Raw genomic sequence first — 22,950 nt, forward strand, 5'->3', positions numbered from 1 at the left:
TGAATGTTGACGATTCGAATCCAGCCAGATGCACTGTGTGGTTTTTTTTCTTCAACATAATGCACTGGCTGCTCTGGGTAAAAATTCAAAATTGTCCATATTACTATCACACCAGCTTATCAACTTATATTATAGTCTTGTTAGGGACCTGAGCATGGGAACCCAACCAAGACCAAAGGCTACCCCCCCCCCTTCCAGGAAATTTGTGACTTTGAAACACAAAGTACCCAGAACCCATTATGATATCTACAGATTTCATAGCTTGTGCATTGTAGAGAATATGTGACACGATCAAGGGAAATGAGTCGGATGTTGCTAATATTGATTTTGAGATATTGACAAAGAAAGTGTTAAAATTCTTTTGTTTTATATTGTTTTCAGCGATTGATCAAGTGACGTAACATAAGGGTTTCAGTTTCAGAACGCACTAAATGTCCTCCGAACTTATTTTCGACCAGGGTCGACATGTGACTCATTCCCCTTGATCATGTCACATATTTGTTTACCAATAGACTATGACGTCTGTTTGAACATGTCAGTACTGTTCCAATGATCCTACCACTCCATATCATCACTGGAGGTTCTGGATGATATGTTAATTACTAGTATCATCACTGGTACTACAAACATCTCTTCATGGATGTTCAACTTTGTCATGTGCAAATATGACATTAGGCGACGAAAAAAGAAAACCCTGTTCTACTGGCCCGACTGACCCAGATTTTGAACAAAATGGGGGGAAAAAAACAACTTTCCTGTACAAATGAATGCCGACCCAAATTTCGGAAATTTCAGGAACAAAATTTTTATTTTTATTTTCTCAAAATTACAAATTATTTACAGATTTTGGTGATTTTTTTGGGTCATTTAAAAAAAAAACACCCAAAAAACAAAAACAAAAAACGACCCTACTTGAAAGGTCCACCTGCCCGTAGAACAGTGTATCTTTTTTTCCGTCGCCTTAAGGCCATTATTACACTGTTTCGTAGTTCGCACAGTTCAAATTTAATGGGTGATATATCACCATCATTTGTTTTAGACTTTCCAGTTCTGTCTTTTCTTTTACTTGAGTCACTGCTTTCTGGTTGGCTAAATTTCATCTTTTTCTGCAAAGAAAAAAATTAAGAGAAAAAGTGGTTATTTAGAATACATTAGCAAGTTTCTGTTATTTCAGCGTAAGTCAAAATCATGATTAACACATACAATTGAAGCAAAAAAAAAAAAAAAATTCAAATGATTCTTCCTCATAAGCAGTTTTCAAATTCACCTTTACTGCAAGTCCATGATGGCATGGCAGTCATCTTGGATGTGCAGGGAAGGAAATGTTCCCATTTACCAGTTGTATGCAGGGAGTAATTAACAGGCATGAAAACTGGTCTTGAAATAAAAACCACTGAAGATTATGGGTTTTTTTACCATTTTCTGTGAATTTGATAAAAATTATGAAAACAATAACAAAAAGTACTGAAATCAGCTAAAATGCTGAAAATGTTCATGCCTGAATAAAAGCACAGGTAAATTTATCATAGGTGGATACAGTTTCAATCTCACTGCCTCAAAAACAATTAAATTTTCTTCAAATACCATATGTGACCCCTCGGCACAACTGAGCCCGGATGTCTCAGTTGTGCCGAGGGGTCACATATTTGTCATGTTACCCAGGGGATATGTCATTTGTTTACTTTCTGCCTCCCCAAAAAAGAAGGAAGTATGAAAACTCTGGACTGATAATTTCTGATTTATAGATTGCTTCCTTGGAATATATTTAACACAATTTAATCCAATGAACCAGGTCAACCTGGCTACCAGGGGCGATTAGGATTAGGGGGAAATTAACATGTTTTGTGCTGGTTTTACTGGGACATAGCCCATGAACCGCACACAAAATTGTCAATTTTAGAATATTTTGGTCCAAAACATGGCTGTTTTTTGGGCTAAAAGGAAGATGTACAGGGCAATTATTTCTATACTTTTTCTTCTATTAGGAATTTTAGAGGACATCTCCCCATGGAGAAATTTGTGTTCCCCCTTCCTGAAATTAGATATTTGCACCTAGCCTCCATACAGTATAACCTAATCTAAACATTGTAAATTAACACTTATTTCGCTCACGGCGAAGAATCACATTGTGTACAATACATGTAACTCAAATTGCCTCTGTTGGCCTGATTGGATAAGATAGGTCACATATAGTAATTCATTAATAAATAAAAAGCTATTAAACTCTTACCTGTGTATTCTTCTTAATTTTGGCTTTGAATGCATCAATGTCTATGCTGGTATCAGTACTATTTGTTGGTGTGGTCTTAGATGCTACCGTTGGCTCCTTAGGTGGTATAAATGCCTTGTTTCTCTTCTCTTGATTCCTGGCTTTAGCTTCTGCTTGTTTCATCTAATAGAAAAGGAAAATAATTTGTCAATTTATGTGAGATGTTTTGTGTGTTTGTTTCTTTTTTCTACCAAATACCATGTCATAAAAGACAGGATAACATTAAGTAATCTATCTTGATATCATTTACTGAAAGCATCAACCTTGTTATTGTATAATCTGAATCATCTGAATGTTCAAATTCTGTAAATTTTCATGTCACAAGAAAATGGGTTCTCTCCAAATGCAAAATTTTAATTCCCTGAAAATATCACGCTTTACAGTATTGCCCGCAAATTCACAATCCAATTCCAACATCCATGTAAGCGTATTTATGGAAATGTATTGAATAAAATGTTGAGCCTTGGTCACAGCATAGCTTTGAAATCACCTTGGGCCTATCATTTAAACCATGCCCATCAAAGCAGTCACACTATGGCCAAAGATAACCAAAACCAATTATTATTACATTGCATGCTTGTAGACAAAGCAGTGTTTAACTGAAGAATGTTGACGTGATTTATAATTAAATATCATGATCAAGAGCAAGGGAACATAATATTGTTGTAGAAAATGTCCTTATCTTAAATCCTTGACATTCACAACATTTCATAGGGTGTTCCCATGTGATTGATTTGACCTCTCCTTTCATTACTTTGTATACATACCCTTTTCAGCTCTTGTGCTTTAACCTGTTTCTGTCCTTCCTTCAAGAAATATTCACCAGTAGCCAACTCTTTATCAATCTGAAATACAAGATATGAGTTTGATTAGTTGATTCTATACAACCTTGGGGTACTTTTGAATACTGGTATACAGGTAACTGTTACCCAAGTGAGGCAGTGACGAGTTGAAATTACTTGGTACTCTATGTCGGTAAACATGAGTAAGATTTGATCTTTCCCTAGAGAAGTCCTTTTCAAGTGAGGCAGTGTTCACAGAAAGTCCCTACAAATGGGTTCCTGTTTCAACAAGGAATTTCCTAAAAATAATTATTTAGCTTATAATTGGCAAAAACAATGAGACGCATAACATTGTGTATTAATATATAATGGTGTACACGCATTTGGGCACAACACTTACGCTGGCTGCGCATTGTGTGCCGTAATGCATGACTGGCCCACACTTCTGTGAATTTAAGCCAGCATGAGTTGAAACTTTATTGACACACACAATAACAAAAACTAAATTTTTGCCAATTATAAACCAAACATAGGTATGTGTCTGTATTTTAGAGTAAAATCCTTACACTTGTGTTCCTATCTTTAATTTTGTTAACATTGGGCTATTCCAGCTGAAATCCATACACCCCTATGGAAGAGTTGTTTTTAAATGGAGTCACTCATTCACTCTGGTGTACAGATTTCAACTGGAATAGCCTATTAATTTTGAATTTGGTCTGTGTTTTACTAACAGAACATTAAAACATGTAGCCATTTCAAGTACAATTACCCCTGGAAATGAGTAGGGGTACATGGCCTCACACCGCTATGGCAAAAGTGCTTTTCTAAAGTTGATAAAAATAGAATTAATAAAGCAAATTAATAAGCAAGCAAAATATTTAAGAAGAGTAACCATTAAATCAGTGTCATTGTCCTCCAAAAACAAACCACCACCGCAATTATACAGGCTGTATTAACATGGACAAGACACTCTTATGGTCATATCCACAGCACCATGTTGTATGGAATAAAGATGTTTTCATTAAACATCAACATTGATGGGTATCAAGCATATTGATGTCACTTATATCCAAACATTCAGTTACAGGTTGTAATATTAAGATGAGGAAACCAACTTATTGCATGATACATCATCTCCGTAAATCTTTCACTGTTTAACTTTCTTCCACAGAATTCCACAGAGGAGAACCAGGACTCCCTTTACTGCCATGTGCAATAGGGCAGTCAGTGATGGGGACAAATTGGGGGTATTCAGGTCCTTGCCAATGGTTCATGGAAATGAATGAAACAATTCTGTTAATAATTACAATGCATTGTGTTGCTCCTTAGACACGGTCAGTGCATCACGCCATGAAGTATGTCTAGTAACGCGCAAAAGCACCAGTTAGTTTTGGGTACATTTCGAGCAAAACACATATACCACAATTTTTAAACACAATACCCCTAATTTTTGCCTCGTGTGTACTGTAATTCTTCGAATAATCGCCACCGGGAGGCGTTGTATTTTCCAAAAGGGGAGGGGGTGTTTATTTGAGGTCATTTTTAGAATGATAATTCCTGTTAAAATCCTTAGGTAAGCTTAAACCTCATGATTAAATGACAAACTATGAACTTAGGTTCACTTTCAGGTTTACAATAAGATTTTCGCCAACTACTGACACCATGCGTGCACCTTAGTAAGCTTACTACACAAGATAGCATGGAAATATCAGCATTTTTTTAAACATCTTGGTTAAAAAAGTGGTGGGGGCGTTTGTTTGAAGGGGGCGACTATTCAAGGACATACTGTATTAAGATGGCAGTTGTTTCGTCATACCTTGCTTTCAGGCTGTGGTGGAGGGAATGGTGTATACTCTTTCTTGGTTCTCTTCTTCAATGGCTGTTTGCGTTTCTTCAAGTTCTTTGATTTGAATTTAGGTAGAAATCTGTCCCATGATTCACTCTTCAACTTGTCATCCTTCATCAGTTCTCGTTTTATCATCATTGTCTGGAAATAAGTAAATGGATGTAATTGAGCATTTTGTTTAGAAATTATACATAGAGCGCATAATTATGCACTGTGATAAAGATTGGTGGAGGGCTGCTATCGCAATCTGCCGATTGCTGGCAACTGTATAAAGCTCCTCCCAGATCACAAATTCTGACGTCTAGCACCTCGTAAAGGTATCCTGCTTGATATTTTAACTTTTAATTTCTGAACACATTTTGTCACCCTCCCTTATACCATGAGAGAATTTGCTGTGCATTCCTCGGCAACATTTTATGATGTTCTACCATTACAGAGAGGATTATAGCAACATTGAAATATTTATCGAGGAGGACGCCCTCAATGTTTATTATAAAATTCTGATTATTACGTGATTGTTATGTACTTCAACAAACTAACATAGCATGCAAAAATCCAGGCTTTAGGTGCTGTATGTGTAACAAAATCAAACATTTTTAATAAAACAACTTTATAACTTAAGATGTTTAATTCATACAGTCAAATTTCAAAACACTCTACAGGATTTCCATAATACATTAAACTGATCGACCTCAGTCACAACCGACAGACTGATATATGCAAACCTTACCTTGATATTATATATAGGGTGTATATTATTCATGGTGTCTGTCACTATTTTGTTGACATCTCTCAAACCTCTGTATGGCCCTACAGCACCTACTGTGTTACCCTGTACCATCACGTAGCATTTGGTTAATAACTCTATTGCCTGGATGTTGGAAAAAAGAAACAACAGTGTTACAACACAACTTCCTGCACACACCAGGCCACACACCTTATGTATTGCTTTCTTTTGACTTATTAAAAAACTTCACTATGTGTATAATACTTTTTCTGAATCTTTATGATGAGATGAATTTACCATAATTGACCAACTTTGAAATTTGATCCCTGTGTTCCCCGTGACCTTTTGAGGACTTCTGACACCTTCTATGAAAGTATATATAATTTGGAATCAGCACCCTCCCCCCATTGACCTAGAACCATTCTCAAATAGGCTGTAGTTCTTTGTGTATACCCCTCTAAATTTGCCACCCCTTGACCTCTAACTATACGATATTTGTATTCTATCAACATTGAGAGCAAGCATAAATAAACACAGTTCCCATGATCATGCTCTCTCCAGAATATATGAAACCTCTGAAGATGGTAACATAACACATTCACTGTGTCACAAAAATACTTGGGTGTCGTAAAATAGCACACAAAACAAAACAAATAACATACAGTGGATCCATTGGGTCCTATTAATCTCTGTCGTCTTCTGACAAATAACATACCTTTAGCGTGGAGCCATTGGGTCCTATTAATCTTTGTCGTCTTCTGACAAATCTCTGTCGATTTCTGACCATTCTACCGATCTTAATTATTTCTGCTGACATTCCATCATCTAGAACTCTAAGGGCCTGAGGGAGGTTAGGAAATAACAAAAAACACACAAATGTAATATCTGACAAAGACACAACTTGTAAGTGGCTTTCAGGGTCCATACCACTAACTATTCCCTACATTACTCTATATAATGACTCTATTCAAATGCAATTTTCAATTACATTTCTTTAAGTAGTCATAAAAGATGATAAAAGTGTATGGTAAATTCTAAAATTTTGAGATACATGTACCTGTCGATTGGGATCAATGTTTTCTAAGTGCCCTGATCGAAATTCACATTACTAATACTATATTATTCAAAAAATATCTTTAAAAAGCCTTAAATGTTCTCAAGAATAACACAAAGGTAATTTCAACTCAAATAGTCCTGGCCCCGTAATTATGATTTTGTGCCATCTGCTAGGTTACTTTATTTAGTGGTGCAGATTCTTTAATACAGAGATACAAGGGATATAATGTAATGCAGCAAATTAAAAAGGGACTTTAAATCAATTTTGAGTTCAGTATTTCTGCTTTTTAAGCATTTTGCAAGATTTAAAATGACACCTCATTTGCTAAAATTGATCAGGAATTCATATTTTATAATTGAAAAAGCCTCCCAAATTCTTTTTATTTTCCTCATTTTTTCTGGCTATTTTAATCTATACTTAGCTGCAGAGCCTCCACCCTTTTGATGTGCTGCATCACATATACTATGTCGTTAGTTTTAAGTATGTAATTGAAGAGTGCTTTTCCAAAAATCGCCACTAGCACTTTCTTACTTTCTATAGTTTGGGCAATGGCCATATTGGAAAAGAAAAGTTATAGATGTTTTTTTTTATTGAAACAACATATATTCCACAATTTACTGAAACAATATTACATTTTGGATAAAGTATTGTTTTGTTACTTAATAAACCATTCATACATAAATCTAACAGCAGGTGTGATTGGTCACGAGCTGGTGCTAAACAATGTTCATGGCCTGCTGCTTATTGTGATGAATGCAGGATAGGAAAAAGTAAGAAAATGTATTTAAATAATTTTGATAAAATACAATCACTGAATGCTGGGGAATGTTTGAACAGGTGCATGGGTGCATGTGAATTTATACAAGCGTAAGCTGGTACTTTATTGGTGCATGCAGTAATAAATAATAAAATAATAACTTTTGCCACTATGTTAGGTTGAACAAAGTATTTATTTGAGCCCACGCTCTGCTAGTCTTATCCTCTTGTTAATTATATATACACCCACCTGCTCATATGGTAAACTTCTGGCTAATAATTTGATCATATCTCTGGATTTGATGACTATGTATGGATCCCAAGTCTTACGAGTTGTGTGTACTGACATGCTGCCTTCCACGACGTCCAACACAGCCTTGATTCCCTGCAAAATTCACACCATTATCCATTCCATTAATTAGTAAACATCCAAGTACAGTACAAACATTCAAATGGCTTCTTTCAGCCACCTGGTCTTCTGTCACAGATATTCACAAATCTGCCGTCACTGATCGTAAGGTCTCTACAAATCAATTGGGAGGACTCTAAAGTAATTGATAGTGAAGATATGACTACCAGGTGGCTGAGAGAAGCCAATTGGATCCGCAGAAAAGGACATGACATTCTAAACAATCATGCCCTATATGGTGCTTCTTGTTATCCATAAAAGGAAACATTTTGATATGAGTTGCCAGTCTCATAAACCACTAGTGTAAATCGCCTTCGTTTTTAGAGTGCACACCAGTAAATACAAGTCTCCTACACCCTGGGAGAAAAAAATCAGCGTTTCAAACGAGGAAACGTGCAATACGACTTAATTAAATACATTAGAAAAGGCTTAAAACCCAACTATTAGGCCCCGATTCATATTTAATCCTCATTTAGGCCTGGGAAATAGATTGTCTGTGAAAAATGAGCAGGATCCGACTTTTTATGACGATTTGGCTAAATGTATTACATTTCAGAAACACCAAGCTATTCGTGAGGTGGTGTAAGCTGTATAGGCTATAGAGTGATCTAGTCTGCATTTTCTGGAAAAAAAATGCTAGACTCCGTATATAATTTCTACAATGGATGACTTCATCTGACCTTTGACTTGCAGAAAGGGTAAGTTTTGAAGAACTGAATCGCTCTGGAGTCAAGAAAATGATGTTTTCCTGGACCCTGTTTGTACAGAAAGTCAATGGGGCTATTTACTGGTGTGCACCCTTTACATGTAGTTGGAATAGTTCATAATGAACAAACATTCTACATGTCTAAAAATTAAAAACTTTGTTTAGTTTCAATCCCAGAGAAATCCTGCATTACAAAGCAGGGTAATTGGTAGTTCCAAATTTAAAAAGATTGAATAAAAAAAATTCTGAATTTATTAACAAAACTCTTCTTTTTTTTTTTTGGTAGGTCAAACTTACCCTGAAGGGCCAAAGTAGCCCCGAATTACAGAACGGAAAATTGCAAATAATTAGTGATTTTAAAAGTATGCATTTTTCATTGGCAATAATTTCATAATCCATTTGATAGATGAATTGAGCTATTCCAGTTGAAATCATACACCCTCTATGGAAGACATGACCTTAATCCCCCACACAGTGGGTGTGAATTTCAAATGTAGTCGCCCATCCAGGTAACCCCAATTACCCCATTTGAAATCATACCCCCTGTGTGGAAGATCATGTCTTCCATGGGGGTGTATGGATTTCAACTGGAATAGCCACTTTCCAACACGATTTCATTCACCTACATGATCACTAAGAGACTTTTCCACTAGGGGCCAACATTCACGCAGATATGACTCTCTGTATTTTGGGAAAAGTGTAGCAAAGGAACTTTCAACTGCCAATCCTTTTGGGTTGTCATCCTTTGAGAATTTTGGTTCTTTCCATCCTTTAGGTACTTCAAGCAGATCTTCTGAAAACTTGGCTGATGATCCTGAGATTTAAAGAAAAGTGAATTGTGCAATTCAGTTATTTTGCTATGCGACTCAATAAACCAGCAAAAGGTCCTGTAAGGTCCGCAATAGTTAAATAGTGCTGTATCATCAGGATCAATTAGGAGATTATTAAAATCCCTCTTAGAATGTGCAATCTTTAGCACCTTGTGGGATAATATAGGTATCCCAGGCAAACCTTAGTTAACACATTTGCTAGTCAGCGAAATTCGCCAAGACCGGGGCCCAAACACAATGCATATTTACATAGAAATTTGAATTTTTTCGAGAACAGGTCGGTGAAGGAAACCTACATAAATATGTTTTCTATACTTCACTTGACCCAAATATATGATTTTTTATGGTGATGAGCCACTCGCACATGGAATTTTAGAAGGATTTTGATAGCAGTTCCATTAAAAAAAAGCTGCTATCGCCATGAGACTAAGATCTAGAAACACCCCTAAATGCTGTTTTGGGGAATTTTGCTAGCAGAATCTTTTTGATGAAAGTCAATCTTTGACAAGATGTAACTGTGTTACGGAAAGTGCTATGACAAAAATGTTTTCAGTTTTGGCTTTATTTACTCAAGGGTTTTAATTTGATATGTAAAATGATGCAGTTTGATGACAAATTTGAATTCACCTAGCATACCTAGATAATAACCACTTTACACTACCTAGCTATTCCTCGATCTTCATCCTATTTCCATTGACACATGTATATACATCAATCACGTAATATGCATGAGCATTTTTCATAGTCCAGAACAAATTTTCTTGAAAATCCATGCACCTGATTGGTCAGTTCAGTGCATGGGGTTGTAATGTGAGCAGCTCTGTGTGTACTGTTGGTTGGTGGTTTCCCAACTGTGCAATTGATCATCATGGTGGTGGTACCTGGTGTGTTCTCTTATTTGTACAGTGCCAATGGTGCAAGTTTGATTGTGCATGTGACGCGACACAGCTAAAATAATCGACCGGAAATCGGGGATCGTTAAAACGTCAACAAATTTCAAAACACAGAAAGCAGTAAACTTAATGGCGAGCGGTCCGAATTTTGAGCCATACAAGTTTACGTGGTGAACTAACTTTGCTACGGAAAGTGCTATGAAAAAAAGGTTTTCAGTGTTGGCTTTGTTTACTCAAGGTAGGTATAATACAAAAAAAATAGAACTTTTTTTGATTCTCATCAAAGTAATCTCATATTAAAGAGGTAAATGAAAGAAAACTGATGAGGCATAAATGAATGTCATACGACATGTGGTTGCGGAGATATGCTAATTTGAAAGTCTCAATTTTTCAGCCAATTTCCTGTACAAACTTTTGTGCATGCACATATTAAAATGCTTATAGGCCTATACTGTGCATTGTGAGTACACAATTTTAAGAAACAAGCACTTGCTATTTACCGGTACTGAACTGTAAATGTAATCCTAGATTGATTGAATTTGAATTGATGTGAACATAAGGGCCTATCATTTTCTTTGGAAGGGGGGGGTCCCAAATATACAGGGGGGGTCATAATTTTTTGGAAAGAAAAATAGGGGGTCATAAAATTTTGATGACCAAAATGTAGGGAGTCGCAAGATGACCACAGATAGTGTGTTTATCTTATTCAAAAAGACTGAATACAATTTTAGCCTCTTCAGGGGGTACGTACCGGTACATGACTTGTAAGGTGTATCAGTGGGTGGTGGGAGAGGGGTCATAAAAGTTTGCTGCCGAAATAGGGGGGTCGCAATTTTATTGATGCTGACTTTTTGGAAATTTGGGAGCCCCGCAGAAAATGATAGCCCCCTAATATACAAATGAACATGTATGAGTAACATTTTGTTTTATTTCTGTTTTCTGATGCAGATTCCAGCTTTGACAGAGGATGGAAACCAGGGACTGTCTTTTGGAATTTGCAGGAGAGCATTACATAGCTCTTCTAGAGCCTTCAAGAGCTGTTTAGAACATTAACAATAAAATGTAGTGAGAGAATGGTCAACTAAGGAAAGCTAAAAATCACTCTCCGATTTAAGGAGAGCAGAAGAGAGCGATTGCTCACGCTCTCCTCAAAAGGCAGTCCCTGGGAAACCACAGTGAGGGCCAACAGCATATGCAAAAATAAAGAAAAACTTATTCAAAAAAATGAAATTTGTGTTGAAGTGTCTTATTATTTTTTTGTCATTGAAAAACTCATGGTTTTGATACTACCCACCCAGTACACCTTTTCACTGATACAAGGGGGGGGTAATTTGTTTGAGGGGCACCCTTTAAAATGTTTAATTGTTATAAGCACTAGCTGATGCATTCACCCCCCCCAGGAAAATGTTTTTGAGCAGGCACCCTTTGGAGCACTGGCTGGCGATGCTCCCTATTCCAAGATCATTATGGAAACTCGAGGGCCAGTTCACTTGATCATCAGCATGGGGTCACTCCTGCTCAAGTATGAACCCCCCCCCCCCTTCCCCCAGCTTAAGTTTTGTCTTTGAGCAGGCACCCTTTGGAGCACTGGCTGGCGATGCTCCCTATTCCAAGATCATTGCGGAAACTCGAGGGCCAGTTCACTTGATCAACAGAATGGGGTCGCTCCTGCTCAAGTTACCCCCCCATGACGAAGCGCCATAGGACTATGTCCCCCATCAAATTTGAACCCTTTGGAGCACTGGCTGGCGATGCTCCCTATTCAAGATCATTGCGGAAACTCGAGGGCCAGTTCACTTGATCAACAGAATGGGGTCGCTCCTGCTCAAGTATGACCCCCCCGCTCCCCTCCCCCCACCTTAAGTTTTGTGTTTGAGCAGGCACCCTTTGGAGCACTGGCTGGCGCATGCTCCCTATTCCAAAGATCATTGCGGAAACTCGAGGGCCAGTTCACTTGATCATTAGAATGGGGTCACTCCTGCTCAAGTTACCCCCCATGACGTGAAAGCGCCATAGGACTATGTCCCCCCCATCAATTTGAACATTTAGAAAATCAAATAGGAAAATGGCCAAAAAACGGCCTGTAGGCCCCTATCCCCCGCCATCATAGGCCTACCCGATGTGCCCACAGTCATTCATGCGTCTATCAGAGCAAAAATCTGATAGCGCTATGCATGATGGGATAGGAATAGAAAAGGTCCAAATTTGCTTCTTCCCCCGAGTCGGCACAGAGTGAGAATCTATCCCAGCATCCACAGCATGAGCCCATTCAATTAGTATATAAAGCATGCCGGGTTAAACATGTTCACTCACTGGCAAAAGTAGCCAAATTCAGTACTACACAAAGTCCCCAGTTCACTCACTTTTTGCGCAAGGCATCCATCCAATCTCATCAAACCAAACATTTTATGTACAAAAAATATCTTTATTCACCGCGTGCTCCATTTAACTTACCGCTCAACTCCGTTATTTAGATATTTGGAGAGTAATTTCCGAAAAAAATTGATCGAAATCGTCACTTTCAAACCCACTAGAAAGTCGCCAAAATTTGCCGCGACCACGTGCGAATCATCTGACCTCTTCCGGGTTATGATCAAGTTCAACCTTTTGACTTGACCTTGTAAGCTTTGGAACTGTTTTTAACTCGATCTAATTCCCCAAAATTTTTTTTTTTTTTTTCCGTAAAATTTACTACCGGTAATGAATTCCAAAATGGCGCCGGGTGCGCGATTTCCCTATGCTGAGAGAGGCTGAATATTGCGCATGCTCAGTCAGGTAAGGAATGCTCACATACCTACTCAAGGGCTTTAATTTCATATATAAAATGATACAGTTTGATGGCTAATTTGAATTCACCTAGCATACCTAGCACATTAGTCCGAATAATCAGACCCAGAACAAAATATTAATTTCGGACATGATCGTGTACTATACTAAAATGCAGAAAACCTTGACGAGCGCGTATTGTAAGGATACATCGCGTATTTAATGCGTTGCACGCACTTGTCTCTGATTGGCTGCTGAGGCGATCTGTTGTTGCCGAGTGGAAATTTATGAATGAACTGTGCGCCGTACGCGTTGTTAGCGCCGAATTTGCAACATCACGGTAGTCGCGCTCGTCAAAGGTTTTCTGCATTTTAGCTAGTATACTAGCACATGTGCATGTGTGTGTATGTATGACGTACAAATACACACGATTTTCTGGAATTTGAAGGGATGATTTACGGCATTTTCAACATATTATTATACACTAAACTTACGTCAACTGTATATTACTCAAAATATCGAGAATAATCGCACTGTAATACTTATTTACGAACAATATTTTGTACTCACTTTCTGCCATGGAGGTGGCCATTTTGTTGGACGACTGCGAAATACGGCGCACGGGCTTCCGTTACGCATGTGCAGAAGGTGGATTTAGGGTCAATCACTCAGGTCACTGTGGAAACTGATTTGCAGGAGAAGAAAAGGCCAAGATAAAAACCGCTAGAATCGCTAAAACTGACAGAAAATACCGATAGGTAACTCTTATCGTTGCACTTCCAAAAAGGTTTGTAAATTGGTTATTTAAATGTTTATAAATTGTGATTATTTTATCATGAATTGAATAGAAATGTCAGACTCAATAAGCTTATCATGCTCTCATCAATTTCAACACAAAACATGTTCAGTCATGTAGAATAATAGAATTATAAAAATTGTATACTACAGCATTTTGCAAAGATCTTTTGCACTGCCCGATTTGGTGCAGTTTATGGCGTAAACATTAAGTCGGGTTCTGATTGGCTAATTAAATCAAGTCATCGTCACATATCACAACACAATTCACATGATTTAATAGTACAGTACATTCAGTACTATAGTAGGATACGAGACGTAGGCTAAAATGCAGGCCTAGAAATCTGTGGCAGTGCGGGCAAATCCATTTGATTTGTATTCTCGCAAGAGAATTTTTGCAAGAATCCTTGATTCGTGCAAATCTACATCCCGCTCTGCTGCACAATGATTGAAAAAAATACTGCCCTCATACAGTCTCATTTAGTCATCCAAGATGGCGGCTCTGGCTAACAAAACATCGGCACGCAACCGATGGCTGTTTTTGCTGTTAAATAAAATGCCCTCTCAAATCAGTATTATTGGAGCGATTGCCGAATAGGGTGCAACTCTACTAGTCTTATTACAAGACTGCCCTACCCCAACCCTAAACCCTAACCCTAAACTCTGTAAACAAGGACTGGACTCAAGTCTAGCAAGTTGCACCCTATTCGGTAATTGTACCGTATTATTGTACAAATTATTATTATTAATGATTTAAGTAAATTATACCATAATTCGCCATTTTGGGGTTTCAGTTGCTTAGTTTAATAAATAATGAAGTATAAATAATCAAACTGGGACTCAAACTGGGTACATATTTTTTTCTTTCTGTACATTGCCAATGCACTATTTCTTAAACTTACACTAGTTACAGTGCATCCCTATGTACCACTGCAAGACTTCAGGTCTGTTAGACATGTACCGTAGATTATTACTAGAGTTCTCATAACAAATCCAGGTATTAGTAGTGACATTTCGCAACCTTACTGGCTGGTTGCTTCTTCTTGACTGAGCTGCATCCAATACTAGCACTTGCTGTCTTAGCTGTAGTGTTGCCAGAATGCCAGTTGATTTTTCTTGGATAAGCTGATTGTATGCATGACTGAGAAAATAAGCTGCATCCCCCTCAAAGTTCATAGTAGGTGCAACTGCACCCACACTTATGTTGGGGAAACAGGAAGACAGTTTGGAACAAAATACCAATATTTAAGACTTTTGGTTCTCATATGAACAGTTCAAATCCTATTGCTACCAAACTTGGGTCATAATTGCACTGTGAGAACCCTCATCAATTGGTGTTGTTCAAGGTCATACACTGAGGTCAAAGGTCAATTTGGAAAATACCATTATTTAAGACTTTTGGTTAAAATCTGGTCTTATATGAACAGTTTAAATTCGAACACAACCAAATTTGGGTCATACATGTACCAGCATTTATGGGCACCCTCATATATTGGTGGTATCCAAGGTCACATACGTAGATCAAAGGTCATTTGAGGTTATGTTTGTTTGAATGTTTGTTTACCACTCATACAGTTTGACATTCCAATCTTTCTGAATTTAAATCATCCCATGGTGGAGGCATCCCAATGGACGCCTTGCGTCGAAAATTGCAACATTTCTAGTTTCTCTTTCATTTGACCTCACCGGGGTCAAATCTTCTTGGGATTTCAAGATATGAATAAAAAGCAGTGCATCGCAATCGCTCAGAGATCAAGTATAAATTCAACTTACATGTATGTCTGTTAAAGCTGCAGTTTGTTTCAGAATAGTGTTACATGCATGTACATGTAGGCCCTTAACATATCATTACCCCCTGGCTTTAGCTGTACATGTAAAGTGGGGATATTGCTATCATATTTGCATTCTTTTACTCTGGAATTCATTTACTTTCTTCCAGAATTGCACACACCATGGCTGGCTACGATCCTGGTATAGCCACATCCAATCATGCACGTTACTCAGATCGTAACCATAGCAACCTACTACTGGAGTCTCTGTCACAACTGCGAGCTCATCAGACGCTAACGGACGTAACAGTCCGAGTAGGTCGCAAAGATTTCACTTGCCATCGTAATGTCTTGGCAGCATGCTCGCCATACTTCAAAGCAATGTTTACAGCTGGAATGCAGGAGGTAAAACAAGCTGTTGTCTCTTTACAAGAAGTGGATCCCAAATCTATTGGCTATATCCTTGACTTCATGTACACAGGCAATCTGCACCTGGATAACGACTGTGTTCAGAGTGTCTTTGTTGCTGCAAACCTCCTACAGGTTGCCCCTGCTATTCATCTTTGTGCAGAGTACTTAGAGAGGTGTCTAGATATAGCAAATTGTTTAGGCATCTATAAACTAGCTGTTTTCTACCAGTGCTCAACGCTGGCTGAATCCGCCTGGGATTTCATCAACTATAACTTTGTGTCCGTCTGCCAAGAAGATGAGTTCTTGCAAGTCTCGGCAGAAACTTTGGTGGACTTGACTAAAAGCCAAGATCTTAACATTGACAAAGAGGATGCGATGTTTGAAGCCGTGATGAGATGGGTGTCTGCTGATAGAGACGGCCGATCTATTCACATAGAGCAGTTGTTACGAGATATACATTTAGAGTTAGTTGACAAAGCTCTTTTATGGCGAGCTCTCGCTCAAGACGTGTTTGATCAGGCTCCTGCTGAGTGCAGAAGCCGGCTGGAGAGATTGGCCTCTCAACACAGTAGTGTACCATGTCTAGATGGAGATAGCGGAGGAAAGGGTGTACAAAGGTTGGGTATGACAGCTCAAGAATCCATCTTACTGTTTGGTCGTCGTGGAAGGGAGTATGCATTGCTGAGTGTAGAACTCCCAAGTAAGCGCTATCAGTTCATGGATATACCTGCAGTGTGCAGAACACTCGGTGCTAAAATGGCTGTTACACCAACAAATGATATCTACTTGGCCACGGATGACTACAAAGACAAAACTGTGTTCAGGTATAATCATATTCGGCGAAGGTGGGCGGAAGTGGCTCCCATGTTGCAAGGACGGGCCGACTTTGGATTAGTACACTTAAATGGATGCTTATATGCTATCGGTGGCATGAACGACTGGGAGATTTTGAAAAGTGTTGAATGCTATGACATAGCTAAGGATGAATGGCACTTCATCGATCCTATGCCTCGTGATGTTATCGAATTTAGCGTTGCGACACTCACGAATAGCTTGTACATCTTTGCAGGGAGCAGAACTATGAGCTACAGCACGACAACGAAAACCTGGAAACCAGTCATGCCTGCAATGCCAAGTCCTCGTATCCGCGTTGCCTGCGTCACGTACGGCACAGAGATCTGGACAATTGGTGGGTTGTCAGCCTCTCCTCTATCGCAAGATGTAGCAGACGTGCCTTGCTGTGGAGTGGAAGCTTTTGCACCATTATCACAGAGGTGGAGCATCAGAGGGTCCCTGCCAAGTTTAATCAAATTTGGTTCGGCTGTGAAATACAAATCCAAAGTTTATCTTTGTGGAATGTGGTGTGGGGTCCATGAATTGGGACTAGGCATCCCGATGCAACTCAATCCACAATTTGATCTGTATGAGTTCAATGAGTCTAATGAAAGATGGGAAGATATAAGGTTTGATATGCCGATGGAAGAGGTCCATAGCTGTGATGTGGCCAAGATATTTCTTGGTGACAGAGTGGCTGATGGTAGTTGAAGGTATGAGATCTTTAAAGGGATATACATGTACAGTCATTAATTTCAACACCCAAAATGTTAGACCAGCTTATTGATAATTTTTGATATTTAAATTGTGAAGAAATGGACCCTGCTACTAAATTTGACTCAATTGTTTTTTCATATATTATTTTATTGAGCACCCTCAAATAATTGGCTTGTGTGTTTATTCCATTTAGTGTTTATTGTACAACTGCCATAATACGTCAATTTTTTTTAATATACCGTATGTATATGGAATTGAACTTGGGAAACTTTGGGTGTGAAAAGCTGAAAGCTGCAAGGTTTGGTTTTCATCTAGCAGAATTAATGTACCTATACTGTATATCCCTTTAAATTGGATTTAGATGACAAACAATCTGGTCATCATACTAAATTTAGTTTAATACCCACCTTAGCTAGACATATATATGTGACACGGTCAAGGGAAATGAGTCGGATGTCGCTAATATTGATTTTGAGATATTGGCAAAGAAAGTGTTCAAATTCTTTTGTTTTACATTGTTTTCAGCGATTGATAAATTGTTGTAACTTTGCAAAGAAAAGTCGTATCACTGTGGGGTTTTCAGTTTCAGAAGGCTCTAAATGTCTTCTTTAGAAACATACATGTAGGCCTATATAAAACTCATTTTCGATTAGGGTCGACATGTGACTCATTCTCCTTGATCATGCCACATATTGTACCATCCTCTGTGGTGTCATGACTTTTAAGCCATTGCACCACTGATCAGTACAGAAAACTTTAACAAAAGTTTTCTGGACTGTCCAGTGGGGGCATAGAGGTATGAGGCAGAGTTAAAAACAAACATGAGTGTTGTATATTAAACATTTGTTTGTGGAACGGGAAGGGAAGCTGGGAAGTATATAATTTGAGTCTAAGGTTAATATTGAACATGATATTAATTAAGACAATAAAGGTAGTGTTTTAGCCACAATAGTGCATCCATTGTCTCCTATATTAACAATAGGCAATACCTTTATTTATGTACATATTTGTAGAACAATGATTCTGAAGGACAGGTTATTATAAAATATTATAGTTGTTTTTACCCCAAAATGACGGTATCTTTGTATGAGACAATAGATGCACAAAGGTCAAACCAATAGCTTTGCTTTAAATCAGGTAGGGTTAAAACACAGAAATTTAGATAGATTCTACATATGTATATAATAGCTCTAATTAGATGATCATGGTGGCTACATTATTTATTCATGAACTCTGTGTAAATTGCTTGAATTTGGACGTTATTATGAACACGTAATTAGCAACACTATGAAACCTTGAAGACAAGTATTTTGTAAAGTGCAATACAATTTGAATTTTTGTAACATAGCAACTGTTAAAGTACTCTAGGCTGCATTGTGTATGTTTACATCAATATTAAATTGAACCTTTTTTGTAAATTGTAATGTAGGCCTTTATTAGTGAAAACTTTTTCAACTTGTGATTCAGTCATTCTTTGTAACAAGTACATGTATGTAGATTGTTTCTGGAATCTCTAAATAGTGAAAGTGGACACCATATTGCATGTAGTCACAAAGTGTTAGTGCATGTGTTCAGTCATAGAAACTTACAAGCAAAAAGTGTTTTAGTGTAACTTCCATGCATTTGTACATGATCAATGTAGATGTAGGAAGCTGCTATAGTTTGTTTTGGCTTATAATTGGCAAAAATTGTTCGGTTTTTGTTACTGCACGCTTCAATAATGTCCCAACATTAGCTTGCGTAAATTCACATAAGCGCGCACCAGTCACACATTATGCAATGTGCAACTAACGTAAGTGCTGAGCCCAACTGTGTGCATGTCATTCTATATTACATTGTAATACACAATGAGCCTCATTTATTTCGCCAATTATAAGCCAATACTTTGGTTCTTGAATTATGGTGTTCAAGTAAATAAATGTGTACATTAAAAGTATAATGTATTTGCAGCACAAAAATGTACTGAAAAATAGTATTAAATTTGTACCATGATTTTAAAATGTTTATGCAAATTTGAAAGCAAAATGGATGGCATTTGCATGTATCCATACATGTACACCCCCTATGGAAGACATGACCTTAATAGTCCACACTGAGGGTGTCAATTTCAAATGGAGTCACACATTCAGGTAACCCCCATTTGAAATTCACACTCACTGTGTGGATGATTAAGGTCATGTCTTCCATAGGGGTGTATGGATTTCAACTGAAATTTCAGATGCAGTACCCATTTGGCCTGCATGTAGAACGGCACAGCTGAGATTGTGTATTGTTTGTGTACCGGTTATCAGAAGTACAATGTACCAAATTTTTTTTTTTTTCAATATTGGAATTTATGATTGCTGTTTGTTTTTCATTTTTAGTCTTTAAACAGTTTGTGGCATGTACATTGTATGTACATGTAGTGTATCTGCATGAGATCATTTAGCATAGAGTGTGTGTTTTCTACCATTCCATTCCAACAAGAATACAAAGTTTTTATTCATGTACAGTGTACCTCTCATTTTCCTAAAAATGAAAGACAGGGTCTTCTTTTTACATTATTTTAAATTCTAATGTGTAATTTCACAAATTTGTTGTATGTATTCTTGAATGAATTTTTGTCTCATTTATGTTAAGTCTTATGCAATATTTAGGAATTTTTTCTTAAACTTCTACACTACAAAATTGGTAATATTACATTATTTTAAATTCTAGTGTGTAATTTCACAAACTTGTTGTATGTATTCTTGAATGAATTTTTGTCTCATTTATGTTAGGTCTTACTAACATGCAATATTTAGGAATTTTTTCTTAGACTTCTACACTACAAAATTGGTAATTCATTGGAGCACTTCACTGGCTAAACTGACGTCTTCAGCTTCTGCTGAAGAATTAGCCATATTAATACTAGGGCCTTTTGACTGTGACAATCCCAAAGAACTGATGCACCTGTCACCCAGTGAAACCCAGTCACTCACTGTTTCCCCCTATGTTTAAAATGACAGAGCATACAATGTAGAAGTTTAAGAAGAATTTACTGCTAGTGCTACTATAGAATATTCATGATTATCTTATTTTGTTGTTTGTCCTTGTACACAGTTTTACACAGGACATAAAAATATCTTCAGTTCATTAGAAATGTTTCTGTAGATTACACCACTGAGTTGTAATGTTCAGAACCTTCTCTTTTCCAACACCAAAAATCACACAGGCTGCAGAATTCTGAAGCCTCTGTAATTTGATGAAATCCTTGATTGGATGAAATACAGTAAACAATGCACTTTTCAGGATGTCAAAAATGTTGAAAGAAAAAAAAACTTTTTCTGGAATTTAGGGTCAGTATTCATTTGTACAGTAAAACAACAAAAAACCTTTTTTCCAGATTAGGGTGGTCAGTGGAGGACAAGCAAACAATCTTTTAAAAAAAAATTTTTTGGCCTAACTGTGAATGCAAATCAAATGCATATATTTTATTTGACTAAATGTTTGGTGAAAAGGGCAAATTTAACATGCATTTTAGGGTGTTTTTGTACATTGTATGCTAAAGCAATCAATTCATGATCAAGCCAAAAGACTTGTATACAGACTAATTTCAATCTCTTAATTCTATTTTTGTGAAACATTTTTCTGTTCTTTTTTATAACCATTAATTAAAATTAAGATAAATATAGTAACATCTAGGCCAAATACACGACTCTTAATGCATAAAATTGTGCCAAGTCTAAGATTGCAAGAAAAATGCACCCCCCAAAAAAACCCCATAATTTTATAATTTGACTTTGCCAGTTAAGTCAAACTAAATGGTTAGGATTGTGCTATACACTTTCATCTTGCAATGCAGAGTTTTTTAATTATTATAAAAACAACCTCATTTCTGTATCTTTTCTGGAATCGTGTGAAGTCTCCTATAAAACTACTGTGCCCCTGTATGGATGTATGTGTATATTACACTTGTTCTCATATTGTAAATATGTGACTTATTTTATTGAAGGCAATTATGTTAATGATTAATTTTACTTCATAAGTATTATAAACTTTATCAATGGTCAGTCATATATTGTGTTTGTTTCAGGGCTCGCCCTTTATCTTTTGATCTATCTACTTGCTTGTTGACCTAGATGTGACCAGCTTGCTGTGGTTCTTGACCCAGATGAGATCATGTTGTTGTGTTAAAATTTTTCTGTTCTAATATCTAAGCATCATTTGATCCATTTCAACTTGCTCAGAATTTTTTTAATATTTATATTAAAGGGGTATTTTGTGATCTTTAGCCATATTCCCCACTTTTCTTAAAAAGATGAGATTTTGATACCACTGGAAACCTCTGACTACATTATGTTTGTGTGCGTAAAACATTTAACATTCTTAGAGATTCATTTGTTTGGCAAAATTATTGGCAAATTCATATTTATTTTCTGTTAACAGAACAAAATTACAAAACAGTGGCCTGTGGAGCCTTCCCCTTATGTAAAAAACATAAGCACGCATAACTCATAAACACAATTTTCAACTGAAATTTTGGGAATTAGCTTTTTTCATGGATATATACTGAAACTTACCATGGAAAATGGTTGTAACCTCAAAATACTGTAAATGCATAATCAATAAGTTTAATGATTGCTGCATGGTGAGTTTAGTCAAATTTACTATTTGACACCCATCAGTGTTGTACACAAAGGGTGGACTGCATCTCAAATTGCTAGCATTTTGTTTTCTAAACACAGTGCTTATAACACAAAGAAGCTCAGCTTTTTACTTGATGCCCCCATTAACATTTTCTATGGCATCTATTCAGGTAAAGAAAGATGCAGATTCCACGCTGTACCATATGGCATTCTCTGATTGATGATGAAACTTTGGACTTACCCCCCCCAAGAAAATGATCTAGGGACAGCCCTAATGACAAAAAACAAGTGTTATGTGTAGGAAAAATTGTAGTATACATGTATGTTTTAATATTCATTCATTCATTCATTCATTCAAAATTTTACTTTTAGTGATGTTTATAAAGTTACCAATTTGGTTACAATTTAATACAGATCTGACAAGTAGTGAAGTATGTCTACTTTTAGATTTGGTCCAAAAATGAGGTCAATTAAGGTTTGATTCAGAAAAGGTAATACACAAAGAAAATTTAATATCATAGTGTGTGATAAAGTGTGTCTATGTTCATCCATCATGATCAGCACACCAAATGCCCATACATGTACGTTAATGTGGAACGACTGAAAGTGGATTGAGTTTATGAGCCTGTTATGAGACTACCCATAATGAGTCTCCATACAAGTCATCTTGTAACCTCATAGATTTAGGGGCTATCAATTTCTTCGGAAGGGGGGTCCCAAATATACTGGGAGGTCATACATTTTTGGAAAGAAAAACATGGGGGGGGGGGTGTCAT

General features: G+C 37.1%; 2 protein-coding genes across 2 annotated transcripts; one reads left to right on the plus strand and one right to left on the minus strand.

Annotated features, from left to right (window-relative positions):
- Positions 1-880: 880 nt before the first annotated feature.
- On the minus strand, positions 881-13,725 carry LOC140155650 (KRR1 small subunit processome component homolog). The gene is made up of 9 exons (XM_072178575.1): positions 13,612-13,725; positions 9,179-9,366; positions 7,688-7,822; positions 6,340-6,465; positions 5,628-5,768; positions 4,868-5,038; positions 3,037-3,114; positions 2,231-2,392; positions 881-1,106 (listed from the first exon to the last, which is right to left on the minus strand). The coding sequence occupies exons 1-9, from the start codon at positions 13,631-13,633 to the stop codon at positions 909-911; spliced, it is 1,221 nt and encodes a 406-aa protein (XP_072034676.1). The 5' UTR covers positions 13,634-13,725; the 3' UTR covers positions 881-908.
- Positions 13,711-19,613, plus strand: LOC140155649 (kelch repeat and BTB domain-containing protein 8-like). The gene is made up of 2 exons (XM_072178573.1): positions 13,711-13,828; positions 15,776-19,613. Exon 2 carries the CDS (start codon positions 15,789-15,791, stop codon positions 17,559-17,561), a length of 1,773 nt encoding a protein of 590 aa, XP_072034674.1. The 5' UTR covers positions 13,711-13,828; positions 15,776-15,788; the 3' UTR covers positions 17,562-19,613.
- The last annotated feature ends 3,337 nt before the right edge of the window (positions 19,614-22,950 follow it).

This window comes from Amphiura filiformis, chromosome 6, assembly GCF_039555335.1.
Source record: "Amphiura filiformis chromosome 6, Afil_fr2py, whole genome shotgun sequence".
Classification (NCBI taxonomy): domain Eukaryota; kingdom Metazoa; phylum Echinodermata; class Ophiuroidea; order Amphilepidida; family Amphiuridae; genus Amphiura; species Amphiura filiformis.